We start from the raw sequence: 17,527 nt of genomic DNA, 5'->3' as shown, positions 1-17,527 counted from the left end.
AGAGGACACTGAGGGAATACTGAGAGAACACTGAGAGAATACTGAGAGAACACTGACAGAATACTGAGAGAACACTGAGAGAATACTGAGAGAACACTGTGAGAATACTGAGAGAACACTGAGAGAACACTGAGGGAATACTGAGAGAACACTGAGAGAATACTGAGAGAACACTGTGAGAACACTGAGAGAACACTGACAGAATACTTAGAGGACACTGAGGGAATACTGAGAGAATACTGAGAGAACACTGACAGAATACTGAGAGGACACTGAGGGAATACTGAGAGAACACTGAATGAATACTGAGAGAACACTGACAGAATACTTAGAGAATACTGAGAGAACACTGAGAGAATACTGAGAGAATACTGACAGAACACTGAGAGAAGACTGACAGAACACTGACAGAATACTGAGAGAACACTGACAGAATACTTAGAGAATACTGACAGAACACTGAGAGAACACTTAGAGAACACTGACAGAATACTGAGAGAACAATGACAGAATACTGAGAGAACACTGGGAGAACACTGAGAGAATACTGAGAGAATACTGGGAGAACACTGAGAGAACACTGAGAGAATACTGAGAGAACACTGGGAGAACACTGAGAGAATACTGAGAGAATACTGAGAGAATACTGGGAGAACACTGAGAGAACACTGAGAGAATACTGAGAGAACACTGAGAGAACACAGACAGAATACTGAGAGAACACTGACAGAATACTTAGAGAATACTGACAGAACACTGAAAGAACACTGACAGAATACTGAGAGAATACTGACAGAACACTGAGAGAACACTGACAGAATACTGAGAGAACACTGACAGAATACTTAGAGAATACTGAGAGAACACTGACAGAACACTGAGAGAACACTGAGAGAATACTGAGAGAACACTGAGAGAACACTGACAGAATACTGAGAGAACACTGACAGAAAACTGAGAGAACACTGAGGGAACACTGACAGAATACTGAGAGAACAATGACAGAATACTGAGAGAACACTGGGAGAACACTGAGAGAATACTGAGAGAATACTGGGAGAACACTGAGAGAACACTGAGAGAATACTGAAAGAACACTGGGAGAACACTGAGAGAATACTGAGAGAATACTGAGAGAATACTGGGAGAACACTGAGAGAACACTGAGAGAATACTGAGAGAACACTGACAGAATACTGGGAGAACACTGAGAGAATACTGAGAGAATACTGAGAGAATACTGAGAGAACACAGAGAATACTGAGAGAATACTGAGAGAACACTGGGAGAATACTGGGAGAACACTGAGAGAACACTGAGAGAATACTGAGAGAATACTGAGAGAACACTGAGAGAATACTGAGAGAACACTGAGAGAACACTGAGAGAATACTGAGAGAACACTGGGAGAACACTGAGAGAACACTGAGAGAATACTGAGAGAATACTGAGAGAATACTGAGAGAACACTGAGAGAACACTGACAGAATACTGAGAGAACAGAGAGAATACTGGGAGAACACTGAGAGAACACTGAGAGAATACTGAGAGAACAGAGAGAATACTGGGAGAACACTGAGAGAACACTGAGAGAACACTGAGAGAATACTGAGAGAACAGAGAGAATACTGAGAGAACACAGACAGAACACTGAGAGAACAGAGAGAATACTGGGAGAACACTGAGAGAATACTGAGAGAATACTGAGAGAACACTGAGAGAAACGGCAGCAGAGCAAGAGCAGAACACAAGTGTGTTTTTCTGACACACACACACACACACATCTGCATCTAGACTAGCACAGACTTATTATCCTCAGTGACCTTGACCCTGAAGGACAGTGTGTGTGTGTGTGTGTGTGTGTGTTTGTGTGTGTGTGTGTGTGTGTGTGAGTGTGTGTGTGTGTGTGTGTGTGTGTGTGTGTGTGATTGTGTGTCTGTGTGTGTGTGTGTGTGCGTGTGTGTGTGTGTGTTGTGTGACTGTGAGTGTATGTGAGTGTGTGCGTGTGTGTGTGTGTGTGTGTGTGGGTGCTGACAGAAGCGGGGCTGGTCTGTGGACTGGTTGTCTCCTCACACTGAGCAGCAGCGCTGGGAAAGAGTCCGTCAGGGGCCTGTCGTCTCTCAGAGACCCTGTGACTGCGCTCAGGAATGCACAGAGGAGCAGACAGACAGCATCTGCTCTCACAGACCCTCATGAGAGAGACCGGACAGCACCGATGATGAACTCACAGCGCGATCTGATTGGACGAGCGTGTGTGTGTGTGTGTGTGAGAGAGAGAGAGAGAGAGAGAGAGAGAGAGAAAGAGACTCCATCAGTGCTGCCTGCGGTCTGATGTCTGATGTCTCCCTCTTGTGGACAAACACAGTCAAGGCTTCAGCTCAACCTTCACTCACCTGAGTTGTTTTGCATTTGTAAAATCATACTAGAATCATACTAAAATATATTCATTTATATTAAAATTATCCATATATATTAATGTTGTTCAATAACACTTATATATGACCTATAAACATGTGTGATTAAAGTTTTGTAAATGATCTGTTTTAATAAATAATTTAAATCTCAAACATGGCCATTTCAGAGCTTGCCAAGAAACTCTACATTCATATAAAGCAATTACTTCCATTACTTTTGAAAAAGATTTGATTAGATTATTAGATCTTATTAGATTTTATTACTATTCAGGACTTTTTCAGATTATCATGGCTTTTATAAATTTTTATGTCCATGCTTTTTTCTACCAGGTTGTATTAATTTCCAAGATTTCTCATTTTTATATATATTCAGCTTTTCTAAGACTATGGGAAATCTATTCTTAAATAAAAATGTCAGTTGTTGAGGGGAAAGGCAACAGTTTGGTGATCTGGCTGCAGATGAATAACTCCCTAAACACTGAGATGAATCATGGTGTGAATGTGATGTGTTTGGAGTCTTCACCAGTCTGTGTGCGGCTCGTCGATGACCAGCAGGACTTTAGGTTTGCGTGCGCTGGGTTTAGCGGCGTCTGTGTGTGCGGCGGAGGCTTTGGCATGGACAGCGCTGGCGATCTGAGCCGTCTTCACCACGCTGGAGAAGGAGCTGAGGAAGCCCCCGGGGGCCGGGGCCGGAGCTGGAGCCGGAGCTGGAGCCGAAGTCGGAGCCGGAGCCGAAGCCGGAGCCGGAGCCGGAGCCGAAGCAGGGGTCGGGCGGCGCTCTGTGGCTGGAGACGCTGGAGAGCTGCTGGAGCTGGAGCTGGACGGACGCTGCAGGTCCATCATGTAGCCGTTGGGCAGATTGGCTACAAAACTGCTGTCGGACAGACGCCTGCGCAGGTAATTCATGACGACTCCCCTGACAAACACACACACACACACATTAACCTCTGTGAGGTTCATTCTTTACTGCTATTCATCTTCAGAACTTTTTCAGATTTTATTAATTTCAATCGCTTTATGATTTTAATAATTCCCATTACTTTTTTTCTTTCAGATTTAGTAATTTCCCTGACTTTTACTGATTTTATTATTTTCAGTCACTTTTATTTATTAATTAATTTATTATTTATTAGATAGCATTTATTAGATTTCCACATTTTTGTCAGATTTAAATTAATTTCTACAGATTTTTTTCAGATTTTAATTATTTCTACACATTTTTTTCAGATTTTAATTATTTCTACACATTCTGTCAGATTTCAATTATTTCTACACATTTTGTCAGATTTCAATTAATTTACACACATATTGTCATATTTTAATTATTTATACACATTTTGTCATATTTTAATTAATTTCTACACATTTTGTCAGATTTTAATTATTTCTACACATTTTGTCATATTTGAATTATTTCTACACATTTTGTCATATTTGAATTAATTTCTACACATTTTGTCATATTTTAATTATTTCTACACATTTTATCATATTTCAATTATTTCTACACATTTTGTCATATTTTAATTATTTCCACACATTTTGTCATATTTTAATTATTTCCACACATTTTGTCATATTTCAATTATTTCTACACATTTTGTCATATTTTAATTATTTCAACACATTTTGTCAGATTTGAATTATTTCTACACATTTGGTCAGATTTTAACTATTTCTACACATCTTTGTCAAATTTAAATTATTTCTACACATTTTGTGAGATTTTAATTATTTCTACACATTTGGTCAGATTTTAACTATTTCTACACATCTTTGTCAGATTTTAATTATTTCTACACATTTTGTGAGATTTTAATTATTTCTACACATTTTTGTCAGATTTTGTTTATTAATTAATTTCCAAACATTTTCTCAGAGTTTATTATTTAATTTCAACATTTTTGTCAGATTTTGTCAATTAATTAATTTCTGTGGCTTTTCCACGTCTAGTATTCCCATATTCCCTCATTATATCCAGGTTTTCCAGACTGAGTTGTGTACTTTAAAACAAGTTGAAATAAAGGAAGTAAAGAGAGAGAAGTAAGAGTGTCTTAACGAGCACTGCAGTCATTAGACTAACGAGTGTTTGACTGCAGGGGTCAACAGCAGACGCTAATGAAACGTGTCCAACTCTCTGATCAACACAACAGAAGAGCCAGAACTCTAGTCTTACATAACAGATGTTCTAGAAGATCTGCAGATCTTAATTAGCAGAAGCAGTGTCATTAACACAGCAGTCGCCTAGCAACCGCTTCCGCTTGATCACATGACCTCTCAAAGATCAGAGGATGGAGATCATTAGCTTTAGACGCTAGCACTGAACACAAATCACAGATTCATCAACTCAACAGAAAACAACAGAAATTTAACTTTATAAAAAAAAGGACACAATGGAACTGAATAGAAATTCAGATCGATGCAGAAGGGAATTATCTAATATGATCTAATATCAATAAACTCAAAATAACTCAAAATACAGAACAAGATTTCAGTATAAATCTATTGAAAACAACTGAACAGAATAAAATGGAAATTTAAATGTTTAAAATGAATTAAAATAAATAGTTCTAGGGAAGAAATTAAAGAATAATAAAGTATATTTTATTGAATTGAATCCTTCAATATATTATAACCGGTAAATCCAATAAAACACAGTATACTATACTAATTTGGTAGAAAAGAATGGAATTTTTTGTATAAAAATGTACTAGAATATAATAATTCAATAACATACTAAATATTATTATGTTTATAATCAACTTCAATCATTTCTGGATGAATTTAGTATTTATGAAATGTTTTTAATTAAAGCCCCGTCACAGTACAGAAACTGCTCTTTTAAGAGTTTCTAATGATCTTTTTTTAAGTGTGGATTCTGGTAACTCTGCTGTTTTAGACTTTCGGCCTTTGCTGTTTTTTGACTGTGGCCTTTAATACGGTCAACCACTCAATTCTTTTAATTCTATTATTATAGCTTTTAAATGGTTTCAATCATATTTGACATACAGAAGTTTTTCTGTTCACCTTGGTGAATTTTCGTCATCTGCTGGCCCTTTTTTTTGTGGTGTCCCCCAAGGCTCAGTATTGGACCCGATGTTGTTTCCTTTGTATATGTTGCCCTTGGGGGGATATTTTATGCGGATGATATACAAATTTATGTCAAAGCTTTATTTCTGTCATTACTTAATTAAAAAATGTAAGTGCTTGTGGGAAGTCGTGGCCTGATGGTTAGCGACTCAGACTTGCAATTGAAAGGTTGTGAGTTCGAGTCCTGGGCCGGCAGGAATTGTGGGTGGCGGTAGTGCATGTACAGTTCTCTCTCCACCTTCAATACCATGACTTAGGTGCCCTTGAGCAAGGCACCGAACCCCCAACTGCTTCCCGGGCGCCGCAGCATAAATGATGAACACTGCTCCGGGTGTGTGCTCACAGTGTGTGTGTGTGTGTGTGTGTGTGTGTTCACTGCTCTGTGTGTGTGCACTTCGGATGGGTTAAATGCAGAGCACAAATTCTGAGTATGGGTCACCATACTTGGCTGAATGTCACTTTCAATCACTTTCACTTTGTGTAGATGCACTTGGTAATTTAGGTTTGTATGTTCGTCCATTTACCTAGAATCTCTGTGTGATTTTTCACTCTCTCTCTCACACACACACACACTCTCTCTCTCTCTCTCTCTCTCTCACACACACACACACTCTCTCTCTCTCTCTCTCTCTCTCTCACACACACACACACACTCTCTCTCACACACAGACACACACATGCTGTGAGCAGATGAGGCAGAACGCAGCACATTACAGCTGCAGAAGCGGTTTGTGATGTTCGTTACAGAACCAGCTAAAAATACTGAATGCCTGCAGTGAGAGGAAAACATCACATCCCTACACGCCAAAAATCTCTATGGTAAAAAATAAATAAACATTAAAATAAACATTTAAATAAATAAATAATAACCGCCAAAAAAGAGAAAAAAGTCAAAGGAATGAGCTTATAAAACTTGAAATTATTGAATTATTTAAATAGCAATAACAATAAAAAAAATTTAATATATATATATATATATATATATATATATATATATATATATATATATATATATATATATATATTAACATTTATTGTTATTGCTATTTAAATAATGTTTTTATTTTATTATTATTTATTTTTATTTATTTTTTATCCAGAGAAAAGTTCAAAGGAATGAGCACTGAATTAAACATATGAATTAAATTACACATTTATCATAATAAATAAATAAATACACAATTCCCCCAAAATAGAGAAAAAGCCAAAGGAATGAGCTTTAAAACATAAAAATCACTATATAAAAATTGCAATTTAAATAAATAAATACATTTTTTTTTTATTACAGATTTATCATAATACATAAATGTATTAAAGGAGGAGGGACCCATTAGAACTACTTTTTATAGAAAATGATTAACATCCATAAATGATCTCTAATCGTCTGTAAGTTAAAACCCCATGCTACATTATTACATAAACAATAAAAACAGCATGAAAACAGGAGACAAAATTGAAGTGTCAGATGCGCACAGCATGAGGAACGTCAGGGCGCACGCGCAACAATACACCCACGCAGAAATGTGACGCGGTGACGTCACGACGCGCGCTTGACCGACAGCGGCGCGGTTGATTGACAGCCGGTCCAAACGCAAGAATCAAAGGAGAAGCGTGCGCATGCGCAGTGAGAAGCGACAGCTAACGGATTCTCCCGGAATAAACACCCGTTTATTCCCACTGACCGCTGTCACAAGGCTTACAAGTGCTCCGATATTTTCATAAATGAATAATTAATAAGGATTAAACGGAGCAGGAGTGAATATCGGCGGATACATGAACAGATCGATATATGAAAGGATTCCCTCATCGATATCTATTATAACAATCAAAGCAACGCTAATATCTGCGTGCAGATATATGATGACGTTTTCATAATTATCCCTCATTGCCACACAGCATCTTCCAATATCCACACATCAGAAACTGGAGGAAAAAAACACAATATTCAGGCTATTTATCAGATTTTCCCGTTATCAGTAATACTCGATACTAACAAATTACTGACAAGGCAATAAATAAAATGAAAAACGTCATGGAAATAAAAATAGATTTGGTTTATTTACCTCTGTAACGTCCACGCTCGTGACACACCGACTCCAGCAGCAGCGCTCGCGCTCACGGTGCGTGACGGGAACGTGCGGGAGCCGCCGCATTCATGCACTCGCATCCCATTGGACGAGCTGTGTCTCCTCATGAATATTTAATAAGCGGCACTTACACGCGCAAGCGCAGAGCTGTGATAGATGCGCTGCTCAGAGATGAGAGGCTTTATCTTTTATATTAATGAAATGCGGCTGATAAATAAGACGAGACCCGTCTGTAGCTTCATTGCAATACCATATGCGTTTTCTTGTTCTGATTTCTTGTGATATTTTAGTGTTTATTCCTCTTAAAGTTCTGCATGATTCCACACATAGCCTACTGTAAATCCGTGAAATGAAACGAGCTGATGATTTCAGCAGCAGCACAAAAGCATGCACCTGCTGAGTTCATCAACAGCCAGACACTGATTATTATGTGACGCTACGTGATGCATAACATGACGCATTAAAAAGAAACAATTAGGCTTACTGTGAAAAATACAGTAAAATAATCAAATAACAGCTCTTTTGGACCCAAGTTAGATTTGTTCTTCAATCAGAAACACATGATCAAAAGGCAATAAATAAGAAATGATGCACTCAAAATTTTATAAATATTAACCCACTCAAATTTTTCCCAGACATGAAAATATCCAGATGTGTCTTTAGTAACCCTTTGAAATACGCCTACTCAGTGACTACTTTTACCAATATTTGGTGTTTTATTGTCACTTACCATTGATATGTACTGGATTTATCAGTACACTCTATCAGTTCAACCACACACACACACACACAGAGAGAGAGAGATCAATAATTAACTGTCATGTCTATATGAAATGCATAAAGGATCCTGATATCCTGAAACATTTCCATAAATATCCATGATATAATGAGTCAAAACAAATATTATCTCAACTGTGTACAATGTTACAGTAATAGATCACATGACAGCACATATGTTCTCCTCAGCTGAGACAGGAAGTGCAGGGGAAATGTCTTCAGCTGAGACAGGAAGTGCAGGGGAAATGTCCTCGCCTAAAACAGGAAGTGCAGGGGAAATGTCCTCGGCTGAGACAGGAAGTGCAGGGGAAATGACCTCAGCTGAGACAGGAAATGCAGCGGAGATGTCCTCAGTTGAGAGAGGAAGTGCAGAGGAAATGTCCTCAGCTGAGACAGGAAGTGCAGAGGAAATGTCCTCAGTTGAGACAGGAAGTGCAGAGGAAATGTCCTCAGTTGAGATAGGAAGTGGCTGAGAGTTGAGTTGAGACAGGAAGTGCAGCGGAAATGTCCTCAGTTGAGACAGGAAGTACAGAGGAAATGTCCTCAGCTTGCAGAGGAAATGTCCTCAGTTGAGATAGGAAGTGGCTGAGAGTTGAGTTGATACAGGAAGTGCAGCGGAAATGTCCTCAGTTGAGACAGGAAGTGCAGCGGAAATGTCCTCAGCTGAGTTTAATGTTGAACTTTCTTACTGTGATGAAAGCTTCTGTTTGTCCTCCAGAGGATGAAGTGTGTTCTGGGTCAGAATCTGCATCCTCATGTGAACTGACAGAGATGTGAACGGTTTATGTTTCCTGTTAGCTAAATTTCACATTCACAAATAAAAGTTTCCTGGCTCTAAGCCTGTCTTTTCCTTATTCAAAGTGGACTTATGTGGAAACTATCCAAAGTTCTGTTCATTTGAAAGCTATGAAAACAGTATATCGTTATGTCCTTTGTGTAACCTTTGTGCAAGGTAATATATATATATATATATAAGTATATATATATATATGATTACAAAAAAATCTGAAATGAGATTTCAGTCAGTCATACACATCTCTTTGAGGATTAAAAAAATAAATAAAAGCTCAATAAATGAATTCCCTTAATGTTGTATACTGAAAAGCTTTATTGTGACAAGTATCTCAAATATTGAGATTATTACAAAGATTACATTGCCATTAAAGCAATTTATAAATGCATGTTAAATATTTCCCACAATTCATCCAGGTATATGTTTCTTTTTTTAATTATGATTATATAGGTCTTCTTTGTCTCCCGCTTAAGCTCCGCCCCTTCAAGCTCGCGCTAATTTGCATATTCGTTTGAAAGCCACGCCCACATCTCATTTTTTTGATATATGGATATATGTCAGAATAAAGAAGAAAATATCTGTCGCCACTCCTGTTTCATAAGCCATCCCTCTGTTATTGTGTAATCAGTATGAACTTTCGCCAACTTCCTCTAAAGCAAACAAAGTGATCACATGCTGCCTGATCATACGGTCAGGAAATGACGCAGTCTGACTTTTTTGCAGGCTTTGGAGGAGGTGGGGCAAATGGGGAAAAAGATAGTGAGGAAGAAGCACGCAAGGAAGAGGAGGAAGAAGAGGAGGTGCTTGAGGATGAAACGAAAGAGGGTGTATATGAAGAAGATGCCACTGGAGAGGGTTTATAGAAGGAGGTGTTTGAGGAGGAGGAGGAGTATGAAGAAGATGCCACTGGAGAGGGTTTATAGAAGGAGGTGTTTGAGGAGGAGAAGGAGTATGAAGAAGATGCATGTGTGGAGGGATTATAGATGGAGGTGTGTGTGCGAGTGACTGCAGGAACAGCTACACGGCTCCTCACTGTTGCTGTTGGTTTTGCTATCGCAGGACGGGTCGGTGTATCACAGCCACCGGCGTCTCTGTACTCGATGAGATACTCGGGGTAGATCTGGTGCTTCTCAAACACCACAAATATGGACGGATCGAGGACGTCGTTCACACAGCTGTTGTACAAGACGGTGTCTCCTCCGTCTTTGGATGGAGGCCGGAGGTAGCTGGAGTCACCTTTGGTGTAGCTGCCAACCAGGACGCGACTCACGAACATGGAGCGAGCGCCCGAGTCTCTGGTGTAGCTGTGAGAGTATTTGGCATCCCTCGCAAAGTAGCTACCTGCAGAAGAGACGTGATTCTGGCTCTTAAGAACGTGTTTAGAAGGGGAAAGGTGTTGCATGCTTTCAAAACACTAGTTAAGCCAAAAATGTGCTCGTCGTAGATGTAGATGAGTTTGTTTCTTGAAGTGTCTCAGCAATGGATGCTCTGCAGTGAATGGGTGCCGTCAAAACGAGCGTCTGATAAAAACATCACAATAATCCTCAGCACTCCAGTACATCTCCTGTTGTCTCTCACATATTTGTTTCGAGCTTTCTTGATCTGTGCAGATTTCTCTCCTGATTCAGACCAGAACACTTTTTCGCCGGAGGAAGTGTTATTATGGATTATAGACTCAAGTTAAAATCATCTTAATGCTGGATGTGTTTCAGGTTTTGTCTTCTCCAGATGTTCACTGATGGACTGGAGTGCTGTGGATTATTGTGATGTTTTTATCAGGCGTTAGTTCTGTCGGCACCCATTCACTGCAGAGCATCTGTTGATGAGACACTGATGCAGTGCTACATTTCTACAAACCTGATGAAGAAACAAACTCATCTATGGCCTCGGAGGGTGAGCACATTTCCAGTCCCAACTATTTCTTTAATACTGTTTCTTGATGTGAACTCCACCTTTCCCGTAGGCCGTGCCGTGAGTCCCACAGATCCTCCAGTCGAAGTTGTTGTGGCAGATGGCCTCTAAATGTGTGCTGTCTGTGCCGTGGAAGAGCTGCTTCTCGGTCACGTCTCGGCCTCCGTTGTTCTTTTTCATAAAGTCTTTCTGCCTAAAAGTACCACAAACCGTCAGACGTGCTGTAATCGATCTGGACGTTCCGGTCAGTGCATGTCTTGTGGACTTACCACTGATAAACTTCCCATAATGCTTTGTTCTGGATCCTCTCAATCTTCAGGATTCTGAAGCCGAACATGGTGCGACTGAACAGTTCTTTGATTTTGGTGTATTCGGCGGACGTGCTCTGCAGCGGCACACTCTGTGTAAAACAGCGCAGTTTTAACTATATAAACATGTGATGTCATTAAAGACACCGATAAATGGTTCCAATCACCTTGTATCCGGTTTCGGGAGTCAGAGCTTTATCCCAGTGATCCGGAAGAGTCTTGAAATTGTTGGGCGTCCTTTTACTGAAAACAGAGTTTTTTCATCATACGGGTTTCAGAGAGTTTGAGAGAGAATTAGGAGTCTTTACTTACGTTGTCTTGATTGTTCGAACATCAGCCGCTGACACAAATTTGGGACGACGTCTGACGAGTTTTTTGGTCGAGTAGCGTTTGTTTGTCTGGATCATATCTGAAGAGCAAGATTAGTTCAGACGACAGTAACAACTGTGTGAAGAATTATGTGTGTGCGGGTGTGAGATATTTGACAATATCTAAACAGTATTTTGCGCTGATAATTTGGCTTACCTCCTGAAGTATCAATGTATCGATACTGATGTGAGTATTAAAAGTACCGATACTCAAAAAAAAAAAAGTTTTTTTACCAGTGAAACCTATTTTAGTTGTAAGACAGGGCTGTTTCCCAAAAGAATTTTAAGAAACCATTGATGCTTTTAAGAAAATGTTTACAACTACAGTAAACCTATTTTAACTACATTTCTTAATTTAAAAGTTCAGTTTAGAAGTATCGTATAAGTATCGGTACCGATATCGGCGATACTAACCTTTAAAAGTATCGGTGTTGTATCGAAAACACATTAAGCGGTATCGCCACTATAAATGACACTAAATCCGCCAGTAGATGGCAGTAATTCCCTGTTTTAACGAGTGATTCAATGAATCATTAATTTAAATGATTTGTTCGAAACGCCTCATTCAGAAACGAAGCAAGTGATTTATGAATGGATGGACTCAAATGATTAACTCAGGATCTAAACACTCCGGCTTTGTGTGAAACAGAAATGACAATATCGTATCTAAAATGTAACTCGTCCGATATTAGCTTCTTGTTTGTGAAACTGTTGTATAAAATCAAGATCACATTCACACAATTGGGCTAACGTGCCGATAATCAGGAAAACAGTGCATGTGTGATACTACTTATTTATATCATATCTTATAAATACAAGAAACCATTTTTTTTTCTATCGTGACTTGAATTATATGGTAATTCTAACTGTATTCTAATAGGGTTCAGAATGCAGTAAATGCTTTTGGGTTCTCGATACCCAAAGTGTTTTTTTTTGTTATTTAAGTGACATACTCGATAATGTCAGCTCACCCGTTGTTAAAAGACACATAAATATCTCGCACACCCCTGAATGTAAGATGATTTTGAGGTTACCTGTGAAGCTGAGCTCGTATGTCTGCGATCCGGCGGTGAACTCCACCACCGCGTTGTTATCGGCCTGATACTTCTGCTCGAGTTCAGCACTAGTGATGGAGGACGATCCATGACCCCCGTCCTGATCAAAAAACGGAAAAAACAGAACATAGGAAGAGCGCAAGATGTTGAAAAGTACAGTTAGGATACCCAAGAAGTCACGTACTGCTGTGGCATACTGGATCCAGTTTCCATTCTCATCCTTCCAGTACCAGATCCACTCGGTGGTCAGGATGAAGGAGGGCTGGAGCACCGATGGTATTGTTGACAGACGCCGCACACTGTCACAGCCTTGGGTCATCGTATCGAAATAAACCGTGTTCATTCCATAGCTTTCATAGACAGAAAAACCATCAGAACACTCAATGAACCACTGATTATTCATGCTCTGCTTACTAACGGCAAGTGTTGGGGCAAATATCTTTTAAAAGCAATCCACTACATTACTCCATATAGGGGTAACATATAGCATTACTCCCAACACTGCTGACCTGCATGTTTTTGCAACATCGCAGTAATCTTTCTCGATGGCTTCGTTGTCAGGAAGAGCCTTCCATTCGGATCCTTCCTTAACTTCCCATTTATAGGGCAGAATGGAATGCTCCTTCCTACAGGAGCCTGGAAACACAAGCGTTCAGCTCCGTTCACGGTAAACATCACTCTGTGATTCACACAAGCTCAGTATAACGCCGCTCTTACCACCGTGCTTGCAGTGTCCTTTGACGAAATACATGCAGATCTCCGTTTTCTCTGAGAGAACACACACACACACACACACACACGTCTGTAAGTGACTTTTAGGCAGAATTTTTCCTAATATTGCGTTCTTGTATTTAAAAGATAAGGAAGCGTGTTTCCACCAGTGAATAAAAAAATTTAACGGTAATTGCAAATTTTTATCTCACAATTTTTTTTTTTATGAGTGAGAATTGCGTGATATAAACTGAGAAAAAAAGTCAATTGCATTATGTAAACCCAAAATTCACAAGAAATTTTTTTTTTTTATTTCTCACAATCCTGACTTACAAATGCTAATTTATACTGAATTTATATTAAGCAATTCTAAGAAAATACAATTCTCACTTTTTTCTCGCAATTGCGAGTTTATATATCACAATTCTAATTTTTATCCAACTCACAAATATAACTTTATATCTCACAATTCTGAGAAAAGAAGTCAGCATTGGGAAAGAAGTCAAAATTGCGATATATATAAACTTTTTGCAATGTCGCAATTCTGACTTTTTTTCTCGCAGTAGGAAAAAAAAGTCAGAATATTAAGAAAAATATTCAGAATCGCAAGTTTATTTCTCACAATCCAGACTTTATAATTAGCAAATGCAAACTTAACAAACAATTCTTAGACAATGCAATTTTGAATTTTTTCTTGCAATACTTAAAAAATATACACTCACAATTGCGAGAAAAAAGTCCAAATTGCGATATATAAACTTACATTCGTGAGAAAAAAGTTTGTCACAATTCTGACTTTTTTCTCGCAATTGCAATTTTATATCTCGCAATTTCAACTTTTTTTCTTCCAATTGCGAATTTATTTCACAGAAGTCAGAATTGCGGAAAAAAAATCTAATTGTGTGATGTAAACTCACGAATGCAGGAAAAATTCAGAATTGAGAGTTTATTTCTCACAATTCTGACTTTAAAAATGCAAATTTATATTGAGTTTGTATGAAGCAATTCTGAGAAAATGCTATTCTGACTTTTTTCTCGCAATTGCAAGTTTATATATAACAATTCTAACTTTTATCCAACTCACAAATGCAAAATAATATCTCATAATTCTGAGAAAAGAAGACAGCATTGGGATAAAATTTAGAAATATTGAGATACATAAATTAGCATTCGCGAAAAAAGTTTTTTTTTCATTTAGGAAGTCACAATGGCGAGAGAGGTTTATTTCTCACAATCCAGACTTTATAATTCGCAAATGCTGAGTTCAAATCAAGAAATTCTGAGAAAAAAAAAAAGTTTTTCTCGCAACAGCAAGTTTATATCTTGCAATTTTGATTGAAAAAATTTAAACTCACAATTGCAATAAAAAAGTCAAAATTGCGATATATATATAAACTTGCATTCGTGAGAAAAAAGTATAAATGTTGCAATTCTGACTTTTTTATTTTCGCTATAGAAAGTATATATCTCGCAATTTTGACTTTCGTCTCACAATTGCAAATTAATCTTACAATTCTGAGAAAAGAAGTCTGCATTGTGAGAAAAACTGAATTTTTTTTTGCAAGTTTATTTCTTGCAATTTTGACTTTCTACACAATTCTTAAAAAAAAAATGTAAATTCACAATTGCGATAAAAATAGTTTTTCTTTAGTTAAGTCACAATTACATTCTTTATTCAGTGGTGTAAACGGCTCCCATTAAAGCATGTATGTGTTACCTGTGTTGTTTTGTGTTGGTCTCTGAGCCTCTTGTCCTCTGCCTGCGTTAAAACCGCTCGACGGTCTCCGGTTCTGTGCATTCGGGCCTCTCCTGGGGTTCGGTCCCGGAGCGTTCGGAGCAGAAGCTGCCTTGGAATGATGCTTCAGGACTTGGATGTTGGAGTACAGGTCCTTCATGATGGTCATGAGTTCGGCGGTGACTCCTCTGTCCTGCAGCGTCTTCATCGGATGCGGCTCGTAGAAGTCATGAGCGCGATCACAGTCGCAGGAGCCTCGCAGGTATTTCTCGCAGATGTGGAGCCTCTTACAGTTCTCTGCGTCCGGACAGCGGCCGTATTCTCCCGTGCCGTTGTTATACGAATGACACACCTGAGAAACAAGCAGCGCTTTTCAGGGCTAACTCAGAACTTGGAGTGAAATGTGTGAAATACTCACCGCTGGCAGAAGCGAGTAATCACTCTGTATTAGCAGAACGCACAGCTCCTTTACGTCCAGTGTGTTCAAACCGTGAGCGGTCAGGACTAATTCATTCTGAACCGAGAGCAGATCATGACTGAAGCGGCATCCTCGTCTGCAAGTGAAGAAAAAACATTTATTTAGAAAACAAACGTATTTGGTTTTATTTTAGGCGGTAAGATGTAGTTAGTTTCTTCATCAGGTTTGGAGAAATGTAGCATTGCATCAGTGTCTCATCAATGGATGCTCTGCAGTGAATGGGTGCCGTCAGAATAAGAGTCCAAACAGCTGATAAAAACAATAATAACACTTCCTCCAGTGAAAAAGTGTTGTCTCTCACAAGTATTTGTTTAGAGCTGTTTTGAATCTGTGCAGATTTCTCTCCTGATTCAGACCAGAACACTTTTTCACTGTTATAATGATTATAGACTTGACGATGGATCTTAATTGATTTGTTTCAGCTTTTGTCTTCTCCAGATGTAAACTGATGGACTGTGATGTTTTAATCAGACTCTTGTTCTGACGGCACCCATTCACTAGAGCATCCGCTGATGAGACACTGATGCAATGCTGCATTTCTCCAAATCTGATGAAGCTGAATGAGGTCAGCAATACATCTGAGTGATCATGTTATGAACTATGACCCCTAACAGTCCTAAAATAACCCATTTGACTGTAAACACACTCACCGTCCTCTGTCGAAGCGGCAGGAACCGAACAGAAACAACTTGCACAGATGCAGATTCGCGCATCCCGGACAGTTCTGGACCCGACACAGACGGACTCTGCTCCGGACGATCACTTTCTTCTGTCCGTTCACGAACGCCACCGTGAACGACTCGGTGCGCGCGACCAGCGACTCCAGCGCTCCACCGAACATCGACGTTAAAGCATCGTAACCGAGAGATCCGTTGTGAGCGCAGATCGTCTTCACGATCGCCTCCTCCGTCATCTTGAACTGAATCGCTTCTGGAAGTCGAGTTTCAGACCGACACGGAAATAACAGAGAGTCATGAGGAAAGGAAAACGAAACTTAGACATAAAGGAGGAGCTTTAACATCGTTATCAATCATGTGAAAGGTCGGTGACAGAACAATAAAAACGACAATCAACACTCTTAAAGCCAAAACTTCAACTTTTGTGCATTAGGAAGTGAATGTTGTGTTTACAACCATGTGCAAATCATAGCGAGGCTTTATTACTTAAAATCTGTTTAATGCGTGTTGAGATCACGTGACTCTCCTTTTCTCTGTAACTCTTTTGTTATAATGTATCTTTTCTTTCTTTCAGTTAAACATTTTTGTTCAATAATGTTTTAATTCTTTATTTTGACAGCATTTTATGATGGAAATTAATTTTTATGCAGTAATTATGATCATTTTCCCCATTTAAAATAATAATGATAATAATAATAATAATAATATAATTACTAATATTTTTATATCACTTTTCAGTTTCATGTTAGAACAGAGAAAATTTTATTTTTGGAGGCAGATTAGCGCCATCTGGTGGGAGTAACAGGAAAAACATTTCTACACAAAAATGATATAAATTCTCTAGCCGTTTTTAGACATAAATAAAAAAAATTGTATTGCATTTAATTGTGTATTTAAATATAGATTTAAACATTCTAAAAGACATATTTCTGTTTAATTTCAGTTTTTGCATTAATTTTACTGCAGTCAAACCTGACCACAGAAAGACAAATATGTTGTTATACATATTTTGTGTCAGCCCTTGATTAATGTGCACATTTTAATTACGTGTGGATCGTGAATGATTTATAGATTGCCCCCAATATATATATATATATATATATATATATATATATATTCATAT

At 38.5% G+C, this 17,527-nt stretch overlaps 2 protein-coding genes across 2 annotated transcripts in view; both read right to left on the bottom strand.

Annotated features, from left to right (window-relative positions):
- The window catches only part of LOC127979668 (synapsin-2), a 38,501-nt gene extending 30,829 nt beyond the window's left edge, over positions 1-7,672 (bottom strand). Inside the window, exons 1-2 of the mRNA XM_052585265.1 lie at positions 7,568-7,672; positions 2,938-3,330 (exon numbers count right to left, since the gene is read on the bottom strand). Coding sequence (XP_052441225.1) covers positions 2,938-3,330; positions 7,568-7,671 — 497 coding nt within the window. The 5' untranslated portion in view covers position 7,672. The remainder of the gene's footprint in view (positions 1-2,937; positions 3,331-7,567) is intronic.
- A 1,784-nt stretch (positions 7,673-9,456) lies between these two features.
- LOC127979660 (protein mono-ADP-ribosyltransferase PARP12) lies at positions 9,457-16,712 on the bottom strand. Its single transcript, XM_052585255.1, has 12 exons — positions 16,378-16,712; positions 15,668-15,803; positions 15,232-15,601; positions 13,521-13,571; positions 13,313-13,439; positions 12,988-13,153; positions 12,783-12,903; positions 11,693-11,789; positions 11,548-11,623; positions 11,342-11,472; positions 11,114-11,265; positions 9,457-10,502 (listed from the first exon to the last, which is right to left on the bottom strand). The coding sequence occupies exons 1-12, from the start codon at positions 16,638-16,640 to the stop codon at positions 9,853-9,855; spliced, it is 2,340 nt and encodes a 779-aa protein (XP_052441215.1). The 5' UTR covers positions 16,641-16,712; the 3' UTR covers positions 9,457-9,852.
- Between the last annotated feature and the right edge of the window lie 815 nt (positions 16,713-17,527).

This window comes from Carassius gibelio, chromosome A4, assembly GCF_023724105.1.
Source record: "Carassius gibelio isolate Cgi1373 ecotype wild population from Czech Republic chromosome A4, carGib1.2-hapl.c, whole genome shotgun sequence".
Taxonomy (NCBI): Eukaryota; Metazoa; Chordata; class Actinopteri; order Cypriniformes; family Cyprinidae; genus Carassius; species Carassius gibelio.
Note: the sequence above shows the minus strand (reverse complement) of the source record. Positions and strands in the feature narration are given on the sequence as shown.

Excerpts from the sequence above, each read along its gene's own strand:
- LOC127979660 (XM_052585255.1), bottom strand. The coding sequence starts at position 16,640 with ATGACGGAGGAGGCGATCGTGAAGACGATCTGCGCTCACAACGGATCT. Across the intron at positions 13,154-13,312 it reads GATGTTGCAAAAACATGCAG|CTATGGAATGAACACGGTTT; the intron begins GTCAGCAGTGTT and ends TGTCTATGAAAG. Across the intron at positions 11,790-12,782 it reads ATACGAGCTCAGCTTCACAG|ATATGATCCAGACAAACAAA; the intron begins GTAACCTCAAAA and ends CTTGCTCTTCAG.